Below are 20,059 nucleotides of genomic sequence, written 5' to 3' on the forward strand. Positions count from 1 at the left end.
ACTCAAAGTATATAAGGACTCCAAGAACTCAATAAAGAAAATAGTATAATAAAAAAATCTGTGGTTATAGCTCTCAGAAGCAGGAGCACAGATGGTGAGAGGCTTGCTAAGGTGCCCCTGAGATGAACGGTTCAAACGCGATACTGCGTAATAGTCATCTAAGGAAAGAGACACCTGATAATGGTATCACAGGACTGTATGTTTGACACACGTCGAGCAACAGTAGCTCCAGTATACAACTGGTGGAAACTTAACAATAAACTCCTTCACTTTGGAGAGAAACTTGACATGGTGTATCCTGGTTTTGAATACATATGCATCCTAGCAATTTCAGTGAGGGCATACACACTCAAGAACCTAGAATGTGTATCTCCAGTGACACAACTGTGAAAACCCCTCGGTGATGCTGGCGCAGTAGGGAAAAAACAAAATAGAAGCAGCTCAGCTGATCATAACCAAAGCAATGATTAAATATATTGTTATATATTCTCACAAATATTACACAATTATGACATACATATGAATGCATGCATATGAATAACAGTGCATTATTTTGTAAATAAAAAAATCTAGCAAATCACAGAGAAGTACATATTATAGTGAAAGTCTTCTAGGATTCTGACCTGTAAGTAATAAATTATTTGTGAATGTATTTATATATGGTAAAACATGGGTTGATTATAAAGCCAAATGAAATCATTAAGGAATAGAAGACTAGAATACAGACAGTATCATTTTTACAAAGCTATAAGCTATGCAAGACTAACTATATCTTATTTAGGTAACCATAGAGATATGTGTGGCTTTACATGTAAAATTTTACCTAGAAAAGCCAATAGCAACACAAGATTTGGCGTAGGATCTCTCTATCACAGGAAGGTGAGGGGGAAGGGCACACCAGGACTTTCACAGTGTAAACACTTCTGTCCACTCTCCATGTGATATATTTTCAGCTTGTTTCATCTTGTTTTAAAACTGACAGACAGGTTACATGTATTCTTTTAATTAAAAAGTGTTACATAACAAAATTTGAATTATGCCTTGGAAACTCCTACATTGTTGTTGTTGTTTTTTTCTGGGATAGTTATTCTTCCATTTCCTTAGACTGGAGCTTTTTGGTGTCCAGCTTGAGTGAGAGCAACAGGCTGAGAAGGAGAAGGCATTTTATAGATGGTGTGTTAAAACACTGTCTCTCTCAGCTCAGAACTCTCTGTCTTCCCACACTTGGTATAACAAAATTATCATAAAATGATGGTCTGAATTCTCACTCTCTGACCATAAAATCCAGGCTCATTTACATTAAAGGAAAAGTGTAAAACCTGCTTCATTTTAATGCATAGCTTAAGGGTCCAGTGAAGGCTTAGATACTAATGAGGAACAGGAAGAGTCAATTTATCATACCATCAGTGAGTATTCAGACATGTTTCTACTATTACTTTGGGCTAAACTCTCCTCACCATCCTCCACCACTATCCCAGCATTGACACACAGACATTCTTCCAATGTTCAAACCAAAGTCCCTCCCCTCACAAACCATTCTCCACTGACAGCTCGTGAAGGAGCTGTAACATTGTGGGCACAGGGAGGGTGGGGTGTGACCTGTCATCGTATGTGTACTAGAATGATGAGGAATCAAGGCCACACCTCAGGTGGTGAAGTGGATAAAGCCTGTGTTCTAAAGTTACACAGCTGAGTCCAGATCCTAGTCCTTGCACCCTTCAGTTGTGTAGGCAGTAAACCAGACTGTATCCTTAGGAGATGGTCTATGACGTTTATGAACAATCACTATTTAGTGTATGCTCAGATAGCGTATACTGTTTGTATCAGGCTCTTTCTAAACCTCTGATTGAAGCCGGATACTGTGCTTGTTCATTGCTTGATGCAGGTTTCTCGACATTCCTTTTCACTGTGGAATCTGTTTCCTGAGCCATTGCAGCCACTGAACCAAAAGCGAGCGCAAGAGTTGACCTGTTTGTCATAATACCAGCGAACCACATAGTCGCCGCAGTTTCCCGGCTTCAGGGCTTCCTCGCATCTTGGATCTAAGGAGAAAACAGGGTGGGGGTTACTAGAAGTTTTTCTCTCACTGAAGATATCATGGGAAAGAACGTAAGCTATATGAAGTAATATGAAGTTTTTATTCTTTGTGCATTCGACAAACCAACCAAAAGTCTTTCATCTTTATGAAACCTCACTAAATTGCATATGTCCAAGATAGCATAAGTAAGAATCCACTATCTAATAACTCTGGGGGATTAGTTGACAGGAGGAAATGGGATTTTTAAAAATAGTCTCACTAAGTAGCCCAGGCTAGGCTTGAATTTGTGATGATCTACCCTCTACCTTCTGAGAACTAGCCTTACAAAGATGTAGTATTGTGCCCAGCACAGGACTTCAGTCATTTAGAAGCACCAAAGAGCACTCCTGATACCACGGCTGTTTTTCAAAAGGCAGCTGTTGCAGAACCCAAGACAATAGGGCATGACGTTTAATGTCAGTTACAAAGAAGTGCACTCCCTATAGGAAAGCCAAAACAACAAGGCCATATTGTGCTAATATAATTAAAGCCTCCAATTTATTAGATCCTTGCCATTGACCAACACTTCAGTGAGCACTGATTCTTACTTTCTACTTGAAGAAATTATCCCAAGGTAAGAAAAGCCAGACAAACAGAATCCATTTTTGCCCAAGACCTGTTCTCTCAGAGATACTCACGTATTATAAGCTTGGTCCATCTCTGAAGCAGAGCCAGTCCTCACTCCAGCTCCCTACTCAGCTCCTCAGGTTTGGGGTGTGTCTAAATATATTTTCTAAAACTGATCTCTAAAATCTATTTCTACCATGAAGACTCCTTACACCTCATGAAAAGGAACAGATAACCACAACTGCTACCACTAGAACAAATAGCTTACATAGTGCAATGTGTTTTCAAGTCCATCTAAGCTCCTGTTGGTTTGGAATTGTTACTTTTGTGTATGTCGCAAAACACACATAAGGATGGATTCTCTCTGTATATACATTAACTTGTAGAAAACATGTGCTGGATAAGAATCCAAGTTATATAATAAAGGGACAAAATCTCAAATATCTACATTTATGAAGAACACAGAACACAACTGGGGCTCAGGCTGGGGCAAACAGGGAAAACAATCACTTCCAAAACATTCAGGTTAAAACCTGTGTGTAATATTTCCATAACCACATTTACTCCCAAGATAGCTACCTCTCAAGTTCCATGTGACCCAGCCAGTACTAGCTCTTGTCTTCCCTATTAAGCCAACCATCTCCTCTTGTGGAGACTCTAGGACCTACTCTTCTACAGCAGCTGTGTGAAAGCTGACTCTTACCTTTGTACAGAGATTTTTCTGGCTGTAACAAATTGGGATTTGGAGTTGTTGTTTCTTCTGGGTTGCTGAGCAATGGCTCAAGGGTATTGGTGGCCTCCGGGGTGGTTGGCATGGCCAAGTTACCAGCCTCAGTTAACACAGAAGGTTCAGTCTCTTCATTTTGGCCTCTAGAGACATTAAACTACACACACATATGCACACACACACACATCATACACCACATCATATACATAAAGCATCACATATACATGCCACATTCATATAACATACACATCACACATATTGTGCAAACATATACACCACACACATACAAACATTACACATATACATACAACATTCATATAAGACATACACAAAAAGAAAGAAAAAATAACATTACATTTTTTTGTTTTTGACAATGTCAACTGATTTCTTGGAAAATATAGAAAAGGTTTTTCTTTGTTGGGTCTCCCCAGCTGTCCAACATCTCAAGTAAAGCTTACAAAACCATGTCATAGTCCTGACTAAAGAGTGACTTGCCTGCTACTTTGTGTGGGTTCTAGTATATACACTCATTGCCTACATCTGGGCACAGATGTTATTCTGCTGAGAAATTCCAGGGGGAATTACATGCGGGCATGAAATATGTAAAGCTGGAAGAAGATGATGTTTGTTCTTTTAGTCATGGCTATGAATAAGAAAAATCAACACTAATTTAGCATTTTATGGTCTTTTTCAGTTCATTTCCTAACACTAGAGATCTTAATGAGATAGTCCAAAATATCTACCCAGAATTCAATGAATTTTGAGGCTGAGAATTGGGACAACAGACAGAAGACAACAAAACCTAAATGAAAGCAACTCGGCATTCCATTTGATTGTTTGCTCAATCCTAGCTGAAAATCTTGCCCCCTCTTCTACTGTCTGTCACCCAGAGCCCAAATAATGCCCACTGTTGTAGGGTGCTTAGCTTCTAAGAAGTTCTGAGAGCTCTTTCATCACTCTCTCTCATTGCTCTCACCTCTTGGCACTCTCACCTCTCTGCTCCTCTTGGGCTCTCCTCCCCTCCCCCTCTCTCCACATGGTCATGGCCGGCCTCTTCTCTCTCTCTCTCTCTCTCTCTCTCTCTCTCTCTCTCTCTCTCTCTCTCCTGTCCTCTTCCCTGAATAAACTCTTTTCCATACCAAAAAAAAAAGTTCTGAGAAACTCAAGATCATAACTCCAAAAAATATTTTTTAAGCAAAACTTTCATGTTGCATCTCAATTTTTGATATCTAATGAAAGGGGCAAGGTACTTTGCTTAAGAAAAATTCATGTAAGTTTTTTGACTATTATCCAGAGCTAGGCAGGTCACTGTAGGAATAATTGGAAATGAAAGTGGTTTTGTCAGCAACCAACAAATTGGGAAAAGATTTTTACCAATCCTATATCTGATAGAGGGATAATATTCAATGTATACAAAGAACTCAAGAATTTAGACTCTAGAGAGTCAGGTACAGAGCTAAACAGGGAATTCTCAACTGAGGAAACTCAATGGCCCTGAAGCACCTAAAGAAATGTTCACCATCCTTAGTTATCCAGGAAATTCAAATCAAAACAACACTGAGACTCTACCTCACACTGGTCAGAATGGCTAAGATGAAAAACTCAGGGGACAGCAGATGCTGGAGAGGATGTGGAGGAAAAGGAACACTTCTCCATTGTTGGTGGGATTGCAAACTGGTAAACTCTGGAAATCAGTTTGGCAGTTCCTTTATAATAGCCAGAAGCTGGAAAGAATCCAGATATCCTTCAACAGAGGAATGGATACAGAAATTGTGGTATATATACACAATGGAGTACTATTCAGCTATTATAAACAATGAATTCATGAAATTCTGGGGCAAATGGATAGAACTAGAAAGTGTCATCCTGAGCCAGGTAACCCAATCACAAAAAATACACATGGTATGCACTCACTGATAAGTGGATGTTAGCCCAAAAGCTCAAAATAAACAAGTTATAATTCACAGACCACAAGAAGCTCAAGAAGGAGGAGGACTGAAGACGGGGTGCTTTGGTTCCTCTAAGAAAGGGAACAAAATACTCACAGGAGTAATAAAGATGACAAAGTGTGGAGCAGACTGAAGGAAAGGCCACGCAGAGACTGCCCTACCTGGAGATTCATCCTATAAACAGTCACCAAACCCCAACACTATTATAGACAACAAGAAGAGCCTACCAAAAGGAGTTTGTTATGGTTTTCTCTGGAGGGACACTGCCAGAGCCTTACACATACAGAGGCAGATGCTAGCAGCCAATCATTGGTCTGTGGGTGGTGTCCCCAATGGAGGAGTTGGAGGGCAGACTGGAGGAGCTGAAGGGGTTTACAGCTCCATGGGAAGAACAATGAGGTTGGCCACCCAGACGCCCCAGGATTCCCAGGGGCTACATCATCAATCAAGGGGTACACATGGCTCCAGCCAAAAACATGGCAGAGGAATGCTTTGCTGGGCATCAGTTGGGAGGAGAGGTCCTTGGTCCAGTGAAGGCTCAATAGATGCCCCAACAAAGGGAAATCGAGGGAAAGAGGTGGGAGTGGGCCAGGTGGAGGGACATATACTTGGAGGTAGGCGTTGAGGGTTTTCGGGGAGGGGAGAAACTGGAAAAGGTTTTAGCATTTGAAATGTAAATGAAGATTATCTTCAATAAAGAAATGGTTTTGTTTGTTTTTGTTTCTGTTTGTTGTTATGTTTCTTGGCGCTCAGCCAATATTCCTATAATGGTGCTCATTCTCCTACTCTTTATTTATTTTAGTTAACTAAATGAAATAGTTTTTCTGATACTTTCCTAACCGGGGATGCCAGCAGACAGTGAGCAGGGCCAGCTGTCACCTCACACGCCCTCTGTTATCAATTGTTTTACAGTGAGCCACATCAAGCACGTGCAAGTACATGTGCACATACTCAACACGCACACATACTCAAAGCCCTACTGAGTGCGCACACTTTAATCTGAACACTTACGGATGCATGCTTCATCGTTACTAAAGTACTACCATTAGAATCAGTCCTTAGCCCTATAGATAGCCCTCAATTCAAATACATCAATATTTGGCTCCAAACACAGCCTTTGGTAAAGTTGTGCATTCTTTGCAGTTCCTGTTTTCAGAGTGGCACTGTGTACGCCGGATGGTTTGAGTATCATCATCTCTTACTATCTTAGACTAGAACATTTTAAGTCCTCCAGTGGAAAGGGAGAAAAGTCCCGACCCAGGGACGGCGTATTGCTGTTCTCTGCCCATAGCTTCTTACAGTGACACCATATCAAAAGAAGAACCACTGGCAGTGAGTGTCACTTGCTCTGGACAGCACAGTCTCCTGAACAGAATTGCCTCAGCCTTTGAATCTTTACAGAGCTCAACTCCCAGAACCTGAGAGTTCCTCTTTTCTCCACATAGAAAAGCCTGTTTGCTTTCTAAATCACATGATCATTTGAGAATTTCCACAACTGTAACATTATGCCACATTTCAGAATAAACACAATTAACTTTCTTCAATAAATGAAAATAATTTCATCCATCTTCTGGCTCAGGCAAGCTTGAGACCATTAAACAAATGTATAATTGTTGTGGATGGCAATTTAAAATTTGTTCTTCCTTCTCACAAAAGCAAACATGTTTGCTGAAAGGGGTTTTAGAAAATAATGGGCAAGCAAAAAGAATGAAATAGAAATCAGAAGCAGTTCTACTCACAGATAATTGCTGTTGTTATGTTTTCCCAGCTCTATTTTTTTCCTATGTGAACATATGCTTAACAAAAAATGCAGGCTGGGACTGTAAGTCAGTTCGTAGAGTGTTTGCTCAATGTTTTTGAAGGCTTGAGTTTAATATCCAGGAAATCCAAAAGATGACAAGCTCTGCTTGGTTTTCTATGCTATATGCTATTTTTCTTAATATATAGTATCAACACTGCACATATTTCATACTGACAATACACAATTTAAACTGCTTAATGTACATGACTATAATACCCCCCCTTTGTGTGTGTGTGTGTGTGTGCACGCGCGCACGGGCTCATATGTGTACATACATGTGTCATACTAGGGATTGAGGCCAGGGCCTTTCAAACACTCTTACCACTGATCCATACACCAGCCCTCTATTTTTTATTTTATTTCAAGAGGTCTCATCAAGTTGCTCATGCTGGCCTTGACCCATTCCATACCCAGGTAAGGCGTGCTCCTTTGGTTGTCCTGCTTCAGTTTCCAAAGTACCCATCTTATAAACCCTGCATCAGGAGGTGCAGCTTACAATGGACTTTTCTGAAATATTTTTTCTATTCTAAACTTCATGGCTAATTGGGTTAAACACAGATACTTGATGCTTTTCGGGCAATATCCTTCCCAAATGAATTTCTACTAATTTGCACACTCACTGGGAATATCATCCTTAAGTAATCATCACTTGCTAGCTCTTAGGAATGGAGAAGTAGGTGACTGACAGTTTGACAGGTGGAGAATTCTCCAGGTGGCCACAGAGCAGTGGCGCAATCTGTCTTCTCTATGTTGTGATCACTACTCCCACCCCCACCGTAACTGAAGCTTCTTCATCCTTTCTGCCACAATATCTCAAAACCAGCCTTCCTACCACAGCCCCAGAAGCATGAGTCTCCATCTGCAAGGCTTCATCAGCTTCATCAGGACCACTGTGCTCTTCTACATGGTGCTCAGCACCTTGCGACCTTCCCACAGTGTGGCCCATACAGAATTGAACCATTAACCATATCACACCAAGAAGAATATGCTAACCCTAAATATGTCACTTTGGTATAGTAATTATTTTAAGGTGAAGGTAATTAGAAGTAAATACAAGAAGATCACTCTTCCATCATTTATTAGCCTAAAAGCAAGACATAAGTTTTTCTAAGGTGTCTTCTGCTCCCTTCTCTACCAGGAAGGACAGAGTTATCAGTGGAGACCCATGATCCTTATCGAAAGGATAGTGCCAGGAAGCTGCGGAACAAACATGAACTAGATTGTATCTCCTAGTTCTCATATTTTCACCTCCCCATGATTTTCTGCTCTAGAAACTCAGTCCTCTTCCTTGGTCTTATCTTTCCTCTCTAAAGTTACTGTTTTTAAGGGTGCTGCTCAAGCTCACATGTGAGCCACCCTTGGAGTCAGTCACTGACAGCATGAGCCATTGTTCATGTATGCTGCCCATGTTAATAAGCCTCTGTTTGTTTCTACTCTTATTAGTCTATCTCCCATCAATCAGATTTGCAGAGCCCCAGCCAAGGAGCCCAAAAACTATAGGATAAAGAAAAATGTTGGTGCACAGTCTGCCAGGAGAGAGCGATCTCCCAGCAGCACTTCTACTTCTGAGCACAGAGGTGAGCTCTCCACCTTCTCTCTGGAGGGGAACAGCTAGGAGCACACAGGGCCTACAGAAGTCTTCCTGCCGCCATTTGCATCAGGGAGCCTGGAGACTCCACAGCCTTCTGTGCATAGCCAGCCATGAGAGAGAGAGAGATCTCCCAGCAGCGCTTTCAGTTCTGAGCTCAGAGGAGTAAGGACATAGGCTTACAGGCCCACAGGAGGAACAAACTCCAGCCAGAGACAACAATATCAACTAGCACCAGAGATAACCAGATGGTGAAAGGCAAGCACAAGAACCCTACCAACAGGAACCAAGGCCACGTGGCAACATCAGAACTCAGTTCTCCCACCACAGCAAGTCCCGGGTACCCCAACACACCAGAAAAGCAAAAGTTGGATTTAAAATCTTATCTCATGATGCTGATAGAGGGCTTCAAGAAAGACTTAACTAGCTCCATTAAAGAAATACAGGAGAACATTAGTCAACAGGAAAAATCCCTTAAAGAGAAAACACAAAAATCCCTTAAAGAAATACAGGAGATCATGGGTCAACAGATAGAAGCCCTTAAAGAAGAAAGACAAAAATCCCTTAAAGAATTACAGGAAAACACAAACAATCAAGTGAAGGAACTGAACAAAACCATCCAGGATCTAAAAGTGGAAGCAGAAACAATAAAGCAATCACAAAGTAAAACAGACATCTCTGGAGATAGAAAACCTTGGAAAGAATTCAGGAGTCATAGAATACAAGAGATAGAAGAAAGAACCTCAGGTGTTGAAGATACCATAGAAAACATTGGCTCAACGGTCAAAGAAAATGCAAACTGCATAAAGCTGGTAAACCAAAAATACAGGAACTCCAGGACACAAAGAGAAGACCAAACCTAAGGATTATAGGTATAGACCAGAGCAAGGATTCACATCTTAAAGGGCCAGTGAATATCTTCAACAAAATTATAGAAGAAAACTTCCCTAATCTAAAGAAAGAGATGCCCATGAACATACAAGAAGCCTTCAGAACTCCAGAAAGACTGGACCAGACAGAAACTCCTCCCAGCACATAATAATCAAAACACCAAATTCACTAAACAAATAAAGAATATTAAAAGCAGTAAGGGAAAAAGAGCAAGTAACTTATAAAGGCAGAACTATCAGAATCACAACAGACTTCTCATCAAAGACTTTTTAGAATTTAATGAAAATGAAGGCACATCATACCCAAATCTTTGGGACACAATGAAAGCAGTGCTAAGAGGAAAACTCATAGCCCTGAGTGCCTCCAAAAAGAAAATGGAGGGAGCATACACTAGCAGCTTAATGACACACCTGAAAGCCCTGGAGCAAAAAGAAGCAAATTCACCTAGGAGGAGTAGAAGGCAGGAAATCATCAAACTCAGGGCTGAAATCAATCAAGTAGAAACTAAGAGACCCATACAAAGAATCAACAAAACCAGGAGCTGCTTCTTTGAGAAAATCAACAAGATAGATAAACCCTTAGCCAGACTAACCAAAGGGCACAGAGACAGTATCCAGATTAAAAAAATTAGAAATGTAAAGGGAGATATAACAACAGAAACTGAGGAAATTCAAAAAATCATCAGATCTTACTACCAAAGCCTATACTCAACATAACTGGAGAATCTGGAGGAAATGGACAATTTCCTAGACAGATATCAAACACCAAAATTAAATCAGGAACAAATAGATCATCTAAACAGGCCCATAACCCCTAAAGAAATTAAAGGGGTCATAGAAAGCTCCCAACCAAAAAAAGCATGGGACCAGATGGCATCAGTGCAGAATTCTATCGGACCTTCAAAGAAGACCTAACACCAATACTCTTCAAACTGTTCCACAAAATAGAAACAGAAGGAACACTATCCAACTCATTCTACAAAGCCACAATTACACTGATTCCAACACCACACAAAGATCCAACAAAGAAAGAGAACTTCAGGCCAATTTCCCTTATGAATATCGATGGAAAATTGCTCAATAAAATTCTTGCCAACCGAATCCAAGAACACATCAAAATGATCATCCACCACGATCAAGTAGGCTTCATCCCAGGGATGCAGGAATGGTTCAATATAAGGAAATCCATCAATGCAATCCACTACATAAACAAACTCAAAGAACAAAAAACTATATGATCATTTCATTAGATGCTGAAAAAGCATTTGACAAAATTCAGCATCCTTTTATGCTAAAAGTCTTGGAAAGAACAGAAATTCAAGGCCCATACCTAAACATAGTTAAAGCAATATACAACAAACCGGTAACCAATATCAAACTAAATGGAGAGAAACTTGAAGCAATCCCACTAAAATCAGGGACTAGACAAGGCTGCCTTCTCTATCCATATCTTTTCAATATAGTACTTGAAGTTCTAGCTAGAGCAATTAGACAACATAAGGAGGTCAAGGGGATACAAATTGGAAAGGAAGAAGTAAAATTATCACTATTTGCAGATAACGTGATAGTATACTTAAGTGACCCAAAAAATTCTACCAGAGAACTCCTACAGCTGATAAACAACTTCAGCAAAGTGGCAGGCTATAAAATCAACTCAAGCAAATCAGTTGCCTTCCTATACTCAAAGGATATGCAGGCTGAGAAAGAAGTTAGGGAAATGACACCCTTCACAATAGCCACAAACAATATAAAGTATCTTGGTGTGACTCTAGCCAAACAAGTGAAAGATCTATATGACAAGAACTTCAGGTCTCTGAAGAAGGAAATCGAAGAAGACCTCAGAAAATGGAAAAATCTGCCATGCTCGTGGATTGGCAAGATTAATATAGTTAAAATGGCCATCTTGGCAAAAGCAATATACATATTCAATGCAATCCCTATCAAAATCCCAACTCAATTCTTCACAGAGTTAGAAAAAGCAATTCTCAAATTTATCTGGAATAACAAAAACCCCAGGATAGTTAAAACTCTTCTCAACAGTAAAAGAACTTCTGGGGGAATTAGTATTTCAGACCTCAAGCAATACTACAGAGCAATAGTGTTAAAAACTGCATGGTATTGGCACAGGGACAGGCAAGTGGACCAATGGAATAGAATTGAAGACCCAGAAATGAATCCACACACCTATGATCACTTGATCTTCGACAAAGGAGCCAAAAACATCCAGTGGAAAAAAGATAGCCTTTTCAACAAATGGTGCTGGTTCAACTGGAGGTCAGCATGCAGGAGAATGTGAATTGATCCATTCTTATCTCCTTGTACTAAACTCAACTCCAAGTTGATCAAGGATCTCCACATAAAACCAGACACACTGAAACTAATAGAAAAGAAACTGGGGAAAACCCTTGAGGACCTAGGCACAGGGGAAAAGTTCCTGAACAGAACACCAATAGCTTATGCTCTAAGATCAAGAATTGACAAGTGGGATTTCATAAAATTACAAAGTTTCTGTAAGGCAAAGGACACTGTCAAAAGGACAAAATGGCAACCAACAAATTGGGAAAAGATCTTCACCAACCCTACATCAGATAGAGGGCTAATATCCAATATATACAAAGAACTCCAGAAGTTAGACCCCAGGGAACCAAATAACCCTATTAAAAAATGGGATACAGACCTAAACAAATATTTTTTACCTGAAGAAATTTGGATGGCCGAGAAGCACCTTAAGAAATGCTCAACATCATTAGCCATTAGGGAAATGCAAATCAAAACAACCCTGAGATTTCACCTCACACCAGTCAGAATGGCTAAGGTTAAAAGCTCAGGAGACAGCAGGTGTTGGCAAGGATGTGGAGAAAGAGGAACATTCCTTCACTGCTGGTGGGATTGTAAGATGGTACAACCACTATGGAAATCAGTCTGGAGGTTCCTCAGAAAACTGGACATGACACTTCCGGAGGATCCAGCTATACCTCTCCTGGGTATATACCCAGAGAATTCCCCAGCAAGCAATAAGGATACATGCTCCATTATGTTCATAGCAGCCTTATTTATAATAGCCAGAAGCTGGAAAGAACCCAGATATCCCTCAGTGAAGGAATGGATACAGAAAATGTGGTATATATACACAATGGAGTACTATTCAGCAATTAAAAACAATGAATTCATAAATTTTTTAGGCAAATGGATGGAACTGGAAAATATCATCCTAAGCAAGGTAACGCAATCAGAAAAGAATACACATGGAATGCAATCATTGATAAGTGGATAGTAATTAGCCCTGAAGCTCTGAATACTGAAGATATAATTAGCATATCAAATGATCCCCATGAAGAAGGAAGAAGAGGGCCTTAATCCTGGAAAGGCTTGATCCAGCATTGTAGGGGAGTACCAGGACAGAGAAAAGGGAGGAGGAAATATAGGAGAATGGATGGAGAGAAGAGGACTTATGGGACATATGGGGGGGGCGGGGACTGGGAAAGGGGAAAGCTTTTGGATTGTAAACAAAGAATATAGAAAATAAATATAAAAAAATGGGTCTCTGTCATGATTCAGGATGACCTTTCTGCTTCTCTATTTTCATAGACTAAATGTAAATATAGAATATATCAAATAAAAAATTTAATAAATTAAATAAATAAATTCGCAATGAGTTAGAAAACTCTCCTCATACACATTGTTAAGTTGAATTTAATACAAAAGGGGAAATAGCAAAAGGTGATTAGGTTATCCGATTTCTCTAGGGATGTCAAGAACATTCTAAAAGAAGACAGCGCTCGTGAGTCGAGAAGACACAGTGTCATCTTAAGCAATCCAAACCTAACTAGCAGACCAAAGGCCAGTCAGTGCTACAGGAGAGGGGACAGAGGGGCGGCTCAGAGGAGTTGAGCTTAGTCTGTATCTGACTCTAAAGCAACAGGTGAGGCACACTGGCTAGTCAGTGAGTAAGTACACAGGCACTTGTTTCTGCTTCTTTTTTATCCCATTTACGTTTAAACCTGAAATCTTAAGCCTGCCCACAGTCTGTCCATTTCTGCCCTATCATACTGTTCAAAAGGAAGTGAGGAGCTGAAGGGTTGGCTCTGTGACTAAAAGTACTTGTTCTTACCGAGGACCTAGATTCAATTCCCACCACCCACATGGCAGCTCACAGCCATCTACAACTCCAGTCATGTGGGGATCCAATGCCGCCTTCTGATTTCCAAGGGCTCCAGGCATTTCCATGGTACACACACACATATGCAGGCAAAGCACTCTTATACATAAGATAATAAGATAAATAAATCTACCCCCCCCTCAAAAAAGTAAGTACACTGAGTGCTTTGAACTTAGAACTTCCCAGCATGGTAGGTCACATGGTAGATGCTGGCTCCACAGTCAAAACCTTCAAAGGTGTGTTTCTGGCATTACTGGAGTCCTCTAAGATGGACTATCCCACGTGCTATTCCTTCTTTGGAGGCCCATCAGCACCTACACACTGAAATTTATTTGCATTTCAAGGTTTCCAGACCACCTTGAGCTTGGACCTTCCTTCCCCAGATTGACTGGGCCTTTTACAGAGGTAGAAATACAGGGTTGTACTCAGCTTAAAGACTCCCATACTTAGAATGTCATTCATCATGAACTAATACACACGAAAAAATTAGAAGTCTTTTAGAAATACAGCATACATGAAATAGAAGCATCTCCACATTAAAATTATAAAACTGGGGGAAAATATAGACTTTGGAATCGAGGAAATAAAGTATATATCTTCTTCAGCACTGAGAATACCAAGTTCTCTGACTCTGCAATATTTCTTCTAGGTCAGTCTTCAATATTCCAGCTGTCTTATTTACTATCCTATAGGACAGAACATTTCTCATTTAAGGGGTAATAAGTCATCAGCAGCAAGAGTCAGCCCCTACCCAGCAACTTCCTATGCTAATAATGAGCTGTTTCATAGGTTTTGCTGAGGTTTGACTTTTTTTTACCACACTGAGAATATTAATTTTATTTTATAAACAAGTAAATTGGGATTTAGCCAATATGAACATATATGTAGACATGACTTATTCATGACCATTTATAGATAATTAGTTCTGATTTCAGGAAGCCAACTTAACTTTGCCCAAATCAGAGAAACTAAACAACAATAAGCTCACTTTGCTATCACTTGAAGTTTTCAGTGCCTCTGATTATAGCCTTTAGATAGGGCACTTGGTCATTGTCACTATAAAATGATTAAGTAACCTACATAAGTTTACTTCTATAGAGCATTCAAAGAAAATACAAATGAATTCATAAGAGAAAGAAAAGGGAGAAAGGCTCGGTGAGGGTGATGTTTGGTAGACAGACAAAGAGGCAGACAGAGAAAGAGAGGAACCACTTCAAGAGTAGGCAGAGAGATGGGAATTCAACTTCAGACAGTAGCTGTAATGTTATATACATGAGAAGTCAGGTAAGCATTTGACTAGTCAGTCCTTGGTAGCCTTTCTGTACAGACATATTGGAGGCTATAACCTAACTTCAGAGAATTTTCTACAAAGCAACTACAGTGAGACAGACAAAGGATGAGAGATGAGAGAGAATTGGTGTAAGAGAGAATTAGGGGTGAGTGAGGGGAGGAAGAAAGGGAAATAGAGGAAAGGGGGGGGGGATGAAGAGTAGGAGAGATCAAGACATAGAGAAAATAAAAGGCCAAAAAGCAAGAGAAAGACAGAAGAAGACATTAGTCTAATGGGGATTATTTTATTATGAGAAGATATCTAAATGAGATATTAGCAAAAGAACTGCATTAATTCAGAAAGAGTTGGCTTATTCTTTTTTGTTTGTTTTTTAAAGATATATTTATTATTATACGTAAGTACACTGAAGCTGTCTTCAGATACACCAGAAGAGGGCGTCAGATCTCATTATGAATGGTTGTGAGCCACCATGTGGTTGCTGGGATTTGAACTCAGGACCTTCAGAAGAGCAGACAGTGCTCCTAACTGCTGTGTCACCTCTCCAGCCTTTTGCTTATTCTTAAGATGGGCAAATCTGAAACCTATTTACTGAGCTAGAGGTCTCAACTTGGGAGGAAAAGGCAGGCCTCAACTTGGACCAAGTAGAAGGGATCACTGAAGAACAGAGGTGGAGGATTGAATAGTCTCAGGTCAGAGCGGAGGCTGGGATGAAACACACATTCAAGTCCAGTGCCAAGTTTGAACCTGATCAGGGCTGCAGTTCTTTGAGAGTATTCTAGTAGAAGCTAGGCATGCTGCAAATCTGTAATTGCAGCACATAGGAGGCTAAAGTATTGCTGTGAACTTGAGGTCAGCCTCAGGTACATAGTGAATTTCAGGTCATCACAGACTACAAAAATAAGGCCCTATCTTAAAAAAACAAACACAGATTCCCACTGGAGCCTGGTTTAGCACTGGTTTATTTGGGTGGTTGATGAGGTGATAAGCAGAGAGAGGGAACTAGAGAAAGAAGCATTCACCTGGTGCAGAGGATGGCCCAGGAGACATGCTGAGCTGTAATGCGCACTGGTGTGGGAGATTCAGATAGACTGGAGGCTGCATTGAAGATGTCAGGGTGATGTCAGGAAGAGGGAAACTTTCTCCCCTACTTCCTTCACCACACCTCCTCTAGCAGGTAACAGTGCTACCCCTGGGGCTCATCCCACACTAGTTTGGCTGAGTCTCTCATGTGGTTGCTAGGAAACCATTATGTACAGAAACCCCACATCCTCCTTCTTCAAGGAAGAAGTGGTCTGGCTGTCAGTTATCTAAGTTATATGTGGTTGAGGAAGAATTTTTCAAAATACTAAAAAAAAAAAAAGTTTCATTCCTTTTTACTTCTTCAAAAAGAAAACTATATTTGTGAAAAAGTCTGTAAGAAACTGGTTGGAATGGATTGGTGCCTATGCATGCACACATATTTAATACATTAGAATTGTGAAAGGTAACTTTGCATAGGGGTTGAAGATGCTTATAGAAGTAATGGGTCATTAACTGGACATAATTGTGGACCTGATACATTGATATTTAATTGGTTTCACTGCCTCCTTCTCATTTATATCATGAAATTCTAACCCAATTGTCCAAACCAGGAAGAATAGATCAATATGAAGTGTTGATAATTTTTTAAGGCAGCATCCACAGTAGTAGGTTTTCACAAGTATTTTTGAAGTCCTTATTTATCCAGTTTCTTTCTTCTCCCCTGTTCTGCCATCCCCACACCACTTACCCTTTCATGAACCACTATTCTTTCTTAGCCGTTCTATCTCCCCTACCTCAAGTCCCTCCCCCATGGCTCTTTGCTTATTTCCAGACCTCTGTGGGAATTCAAATTTTGAAACACACATATCTGCAGTCTCAAAGCTAACGTCTAAAAATAAAAGAAAATGTGGGGTGCTTGTCCTGTTAAGACCCAGTTTACTCACTCGGAATGATACTTTCTAGCTCCATCCATTTACCTGAAAACTTCATTTTTCTTAACAGCTGCATAATAATCCACTGTGTGAATGGATCACATTTTTATTATCCTATTCATTGGGTTGTTTCCACTTTCTGGCTAGTGTGACTAGGGTGGCAATGAACATGGATAAACAGGTTTCTCTATAGTAAGATATAGAGAGTTCTTTGTGTGTATGCCAAGGGGTGGTATAGCTGAATCATATGGTAGATCTATATTGGAATTTTTGAGGAATTTCTATATCAAGTTCCATGCTGATTACACCAGTTTGTACTCATATCAGCAGTCAATGTGTGTGCCCCTTTTTGTACATCTTAGGACAGCATTTGTCATATTTTCTTCCTTTCTCTCTTTCTTTCTTTTTTTAACTTAGCTATTTGACTAGAGTAAGGTGAAATTCTATAATAGTTTTAATTTATATTTCCCTGATGGCTAAATATTTTGAACATTTCTTAAATGTTTCTCAGTCACTTGTTTCATCTTTTAAGAACTCTATTTTTAAACTGAGTTTTTGTTTTCTTGACTGTGGGTGTTCTTTGTGTATTCTAGATATTAATTCTTTGGAAGATGGATGGCTGGTAGAGGCATTTCAACCATTCCACAAGCTGCCTCTTCACATAAAGCATGTCCTTTGCTATGCAGAAGATTTTTAGTTTTAAGTTCCCATTTAATAATTGTTAGGCAAGGTATAGTGACACAAGCTTTCAGTCCCAGGACTCTGCAGACAAAGGCAGGAGGATCTCTGTAGAGTTCATATCCAGCTGGTCTACACAATGAGTTCCAGGACAGCTGGACCATATACTGAAACCCTGGGAGTATTAAAAAAAAAAACAAATAAAATTTTGGTCTTAATCCTCATGCTACTATGATCCTAAAATCTTATTATTTTTATAATTTTTGTAACAATTTAGTTTGTATTTTTCATTGAAGAAAATCTTCAGATTTTTCTTTTAACCCAATAGCTGGCATAGAATATATTTCATCAGTCTGCTATGTATAAAAAAAAAATTTAAGTCATGTACAGGGCACAATGTTTAATTAGATGTAGATTGTATCCTCAAGGGATTTTAATCCAATAAGAAAGCTAAAGCATAGACATGTATGCATGTGTAATTATTAATAATAAAGTATCATGAATAACAAGAGCAAATATATTATTTCCCAAGGAGTGAGACAGAATAAAGTGGATAATCATAATAGCTCCCCTAGACTGGTTTACAAGAGAAACAGCAGAGGTTTGCCAGGACCAGGAGATCCTTCTACTGTCCTTGTCTCTCAACAGACCTTTTCTCAGATATTTAGAGAATATCATCTAAATCAGGATTGAGTCTCCTTCCATAGTTAAATGTAATGCTTAAAAGGTTAGGTTTTCTTTAAGGTAGACACCATCAACTTAGATTTCACATTAAAGTATGTATAATTCATTCCCTAAGAACAGAGTTTAGTAGAAAAAAAAAAGGAAGAAGGAATGGCGGGTGCCCAAATGAAGTAATAGAGGAAAATGAAGACAGAAGTAAGACACACACAAAACAAAGGGAAGTAGGGCACTTACCTACTTTGCAAAGCAGCCTAAAAAGACTTGGGAATGATTAGAGAACCTAAGTGTTCTGACTGAGTCATTTTATTTTAGATACTTGGATATTATAACTATACTTACTCTAGACAGATCCTCATGCACAGAAGATTTCTGGGTGTTTTGAATGAGAATGGCCCCCGTAGTCTCATATGTTTGAATGCTTGGTCTCCAATTGGTGGAACAGTTAGGAAAGAATTAACAAGAATGAACAGGTATGGCCTTGTTGAAGGCAGTATATCACTGGAGGTGGACTTTGAGATTTCAAAAGCTCATTCAAAACTCAGTCTCTTTCTCCCTGCCTGCTGCCTATGGATTAGAAGGTAGAGCTCCCTGCTCCAGTGCCACGACTGTCTTCTTCCCACTGTGATGATTGTAGACTAACCCTCTAAAATTGTAAGTAAGTCCCAGGTAACTACTTTGCTTTGTAAGCATTACATTGCTTATAGTGTTGATTCACAGCAATAGAACAGAGACTAAAACAATAACTATTTATGTACACATGTAGTTATAATAACATTTCATTTCTGTGCATGTCCATATGTGCATTTCTCTGCATTTCTTTAATCATTGAAATTGCTCTTATATCTCAAAGGGTTAAACTGAATATAAAGATATAGTTGTCTACTCAGACTAAATACCTGCTGGGAAATTGGTTGCCTACAAATTTTTCTACTAAGAAAGCCTACGGATACAGGGGCATTCAACGAAGTTCAAATTCATTGCAACCTTCTACTATCTCACAGTCCCCCTGAGTGTTAACCAATACTCAGTTCTGCTCCATGTAGCAGCGTTTTAAAAATCCAAACCATTTTAGATGTATTCTTTCAGATCTTCCATACCCCCCACCCTTATCTAAAATGTTTCATCTGTCATGATCAGTTAAAGCCACTAGTTTCTCTGGGTGATCAGAATTCCTAGAATACCAGAACAAAGGTATGTGGCCTTATTGTTCCTCACTCTTGGATTAACCTATCCTTGGATGCATCTAAAGTACTTAACATGGTAAAACAAACTCATTATCTTCCTTTTAAAAAGGAACTGCTCTCCCACCAGTAGGAGTCTTGATTGTGGTCTATGGTATTTCAGGCTATCTTATCCCTAAGTTCAAATCTTCAGGATCCCACCAAAACCTATCCCCGTTCTAACCTCCAACCCAATCACCAAATTCTACTAATCCTACCTAGAAAAAGTTTCCCACTCTCCACCTTCTTTTTATGTCTACTGTCCCTGTTTAGCTTATTTATAACCTCATAACTTCTCAGCAAGACTATTGCACATCTCATATCCCAGCCTCCTCACACGCTTCTCCTCTTATCTTCCACACCAGAGTTATTCTTTCTGCAAACCAATAATCATCATATGACCTTTGTTTTACACACTGCTTGCCACCTCCTTGGCATATGAAACCATTTATAATTCATTCTTAAAGTCCCATTCT

At 39.6% G+C, this 20,059-nt stretch overlaps 1 protein-coding gene across 1 annotated transcript in view; it reads right to left on the minus strand.

Annotated features, from left to right (window-relative positions):
- Window positions 1-549: 549 nt before the first annotated feature.
- Window positions 550-20,059, minus strand: part of Col28a1 (collagen type XXVIII alpha 1 chain) — a 175,086-nt gene continuing 155,576 nt past the window's right edge. Inside the window, exons 34-35 of the mRNA XM_052173229.1 lie at window positions 3,348-3,528; window positions 550-2,042 (exon numbers count right to left, since the gene is read on the minus strand). Coding sequence (XP_052029189.1) covers window positions 1,870-2,042; window positions 3,348-3,528 — 354 coding nt within the window. The 3' untranslated portion in view covers window positions 550-1,869. The remainder of the gene's footprint in view (window positions 2,043-3,347; window positions 3,529-20,059) is intronic.

Source organism: Apodemus sylvaticus, chromosome 2 (assembly GCF_947179515.1).
Source record: "Apodemus sylvaticus chromosome 2, mApoSyl1.1, whole genome shotgun sequence".
Classification (NCBI taxonomy): Eukaryota; Metazoa; Chordata; class Mammalia; order Rodentia; family Muridae; genus Apodemus; species Apodemus sylvaticus.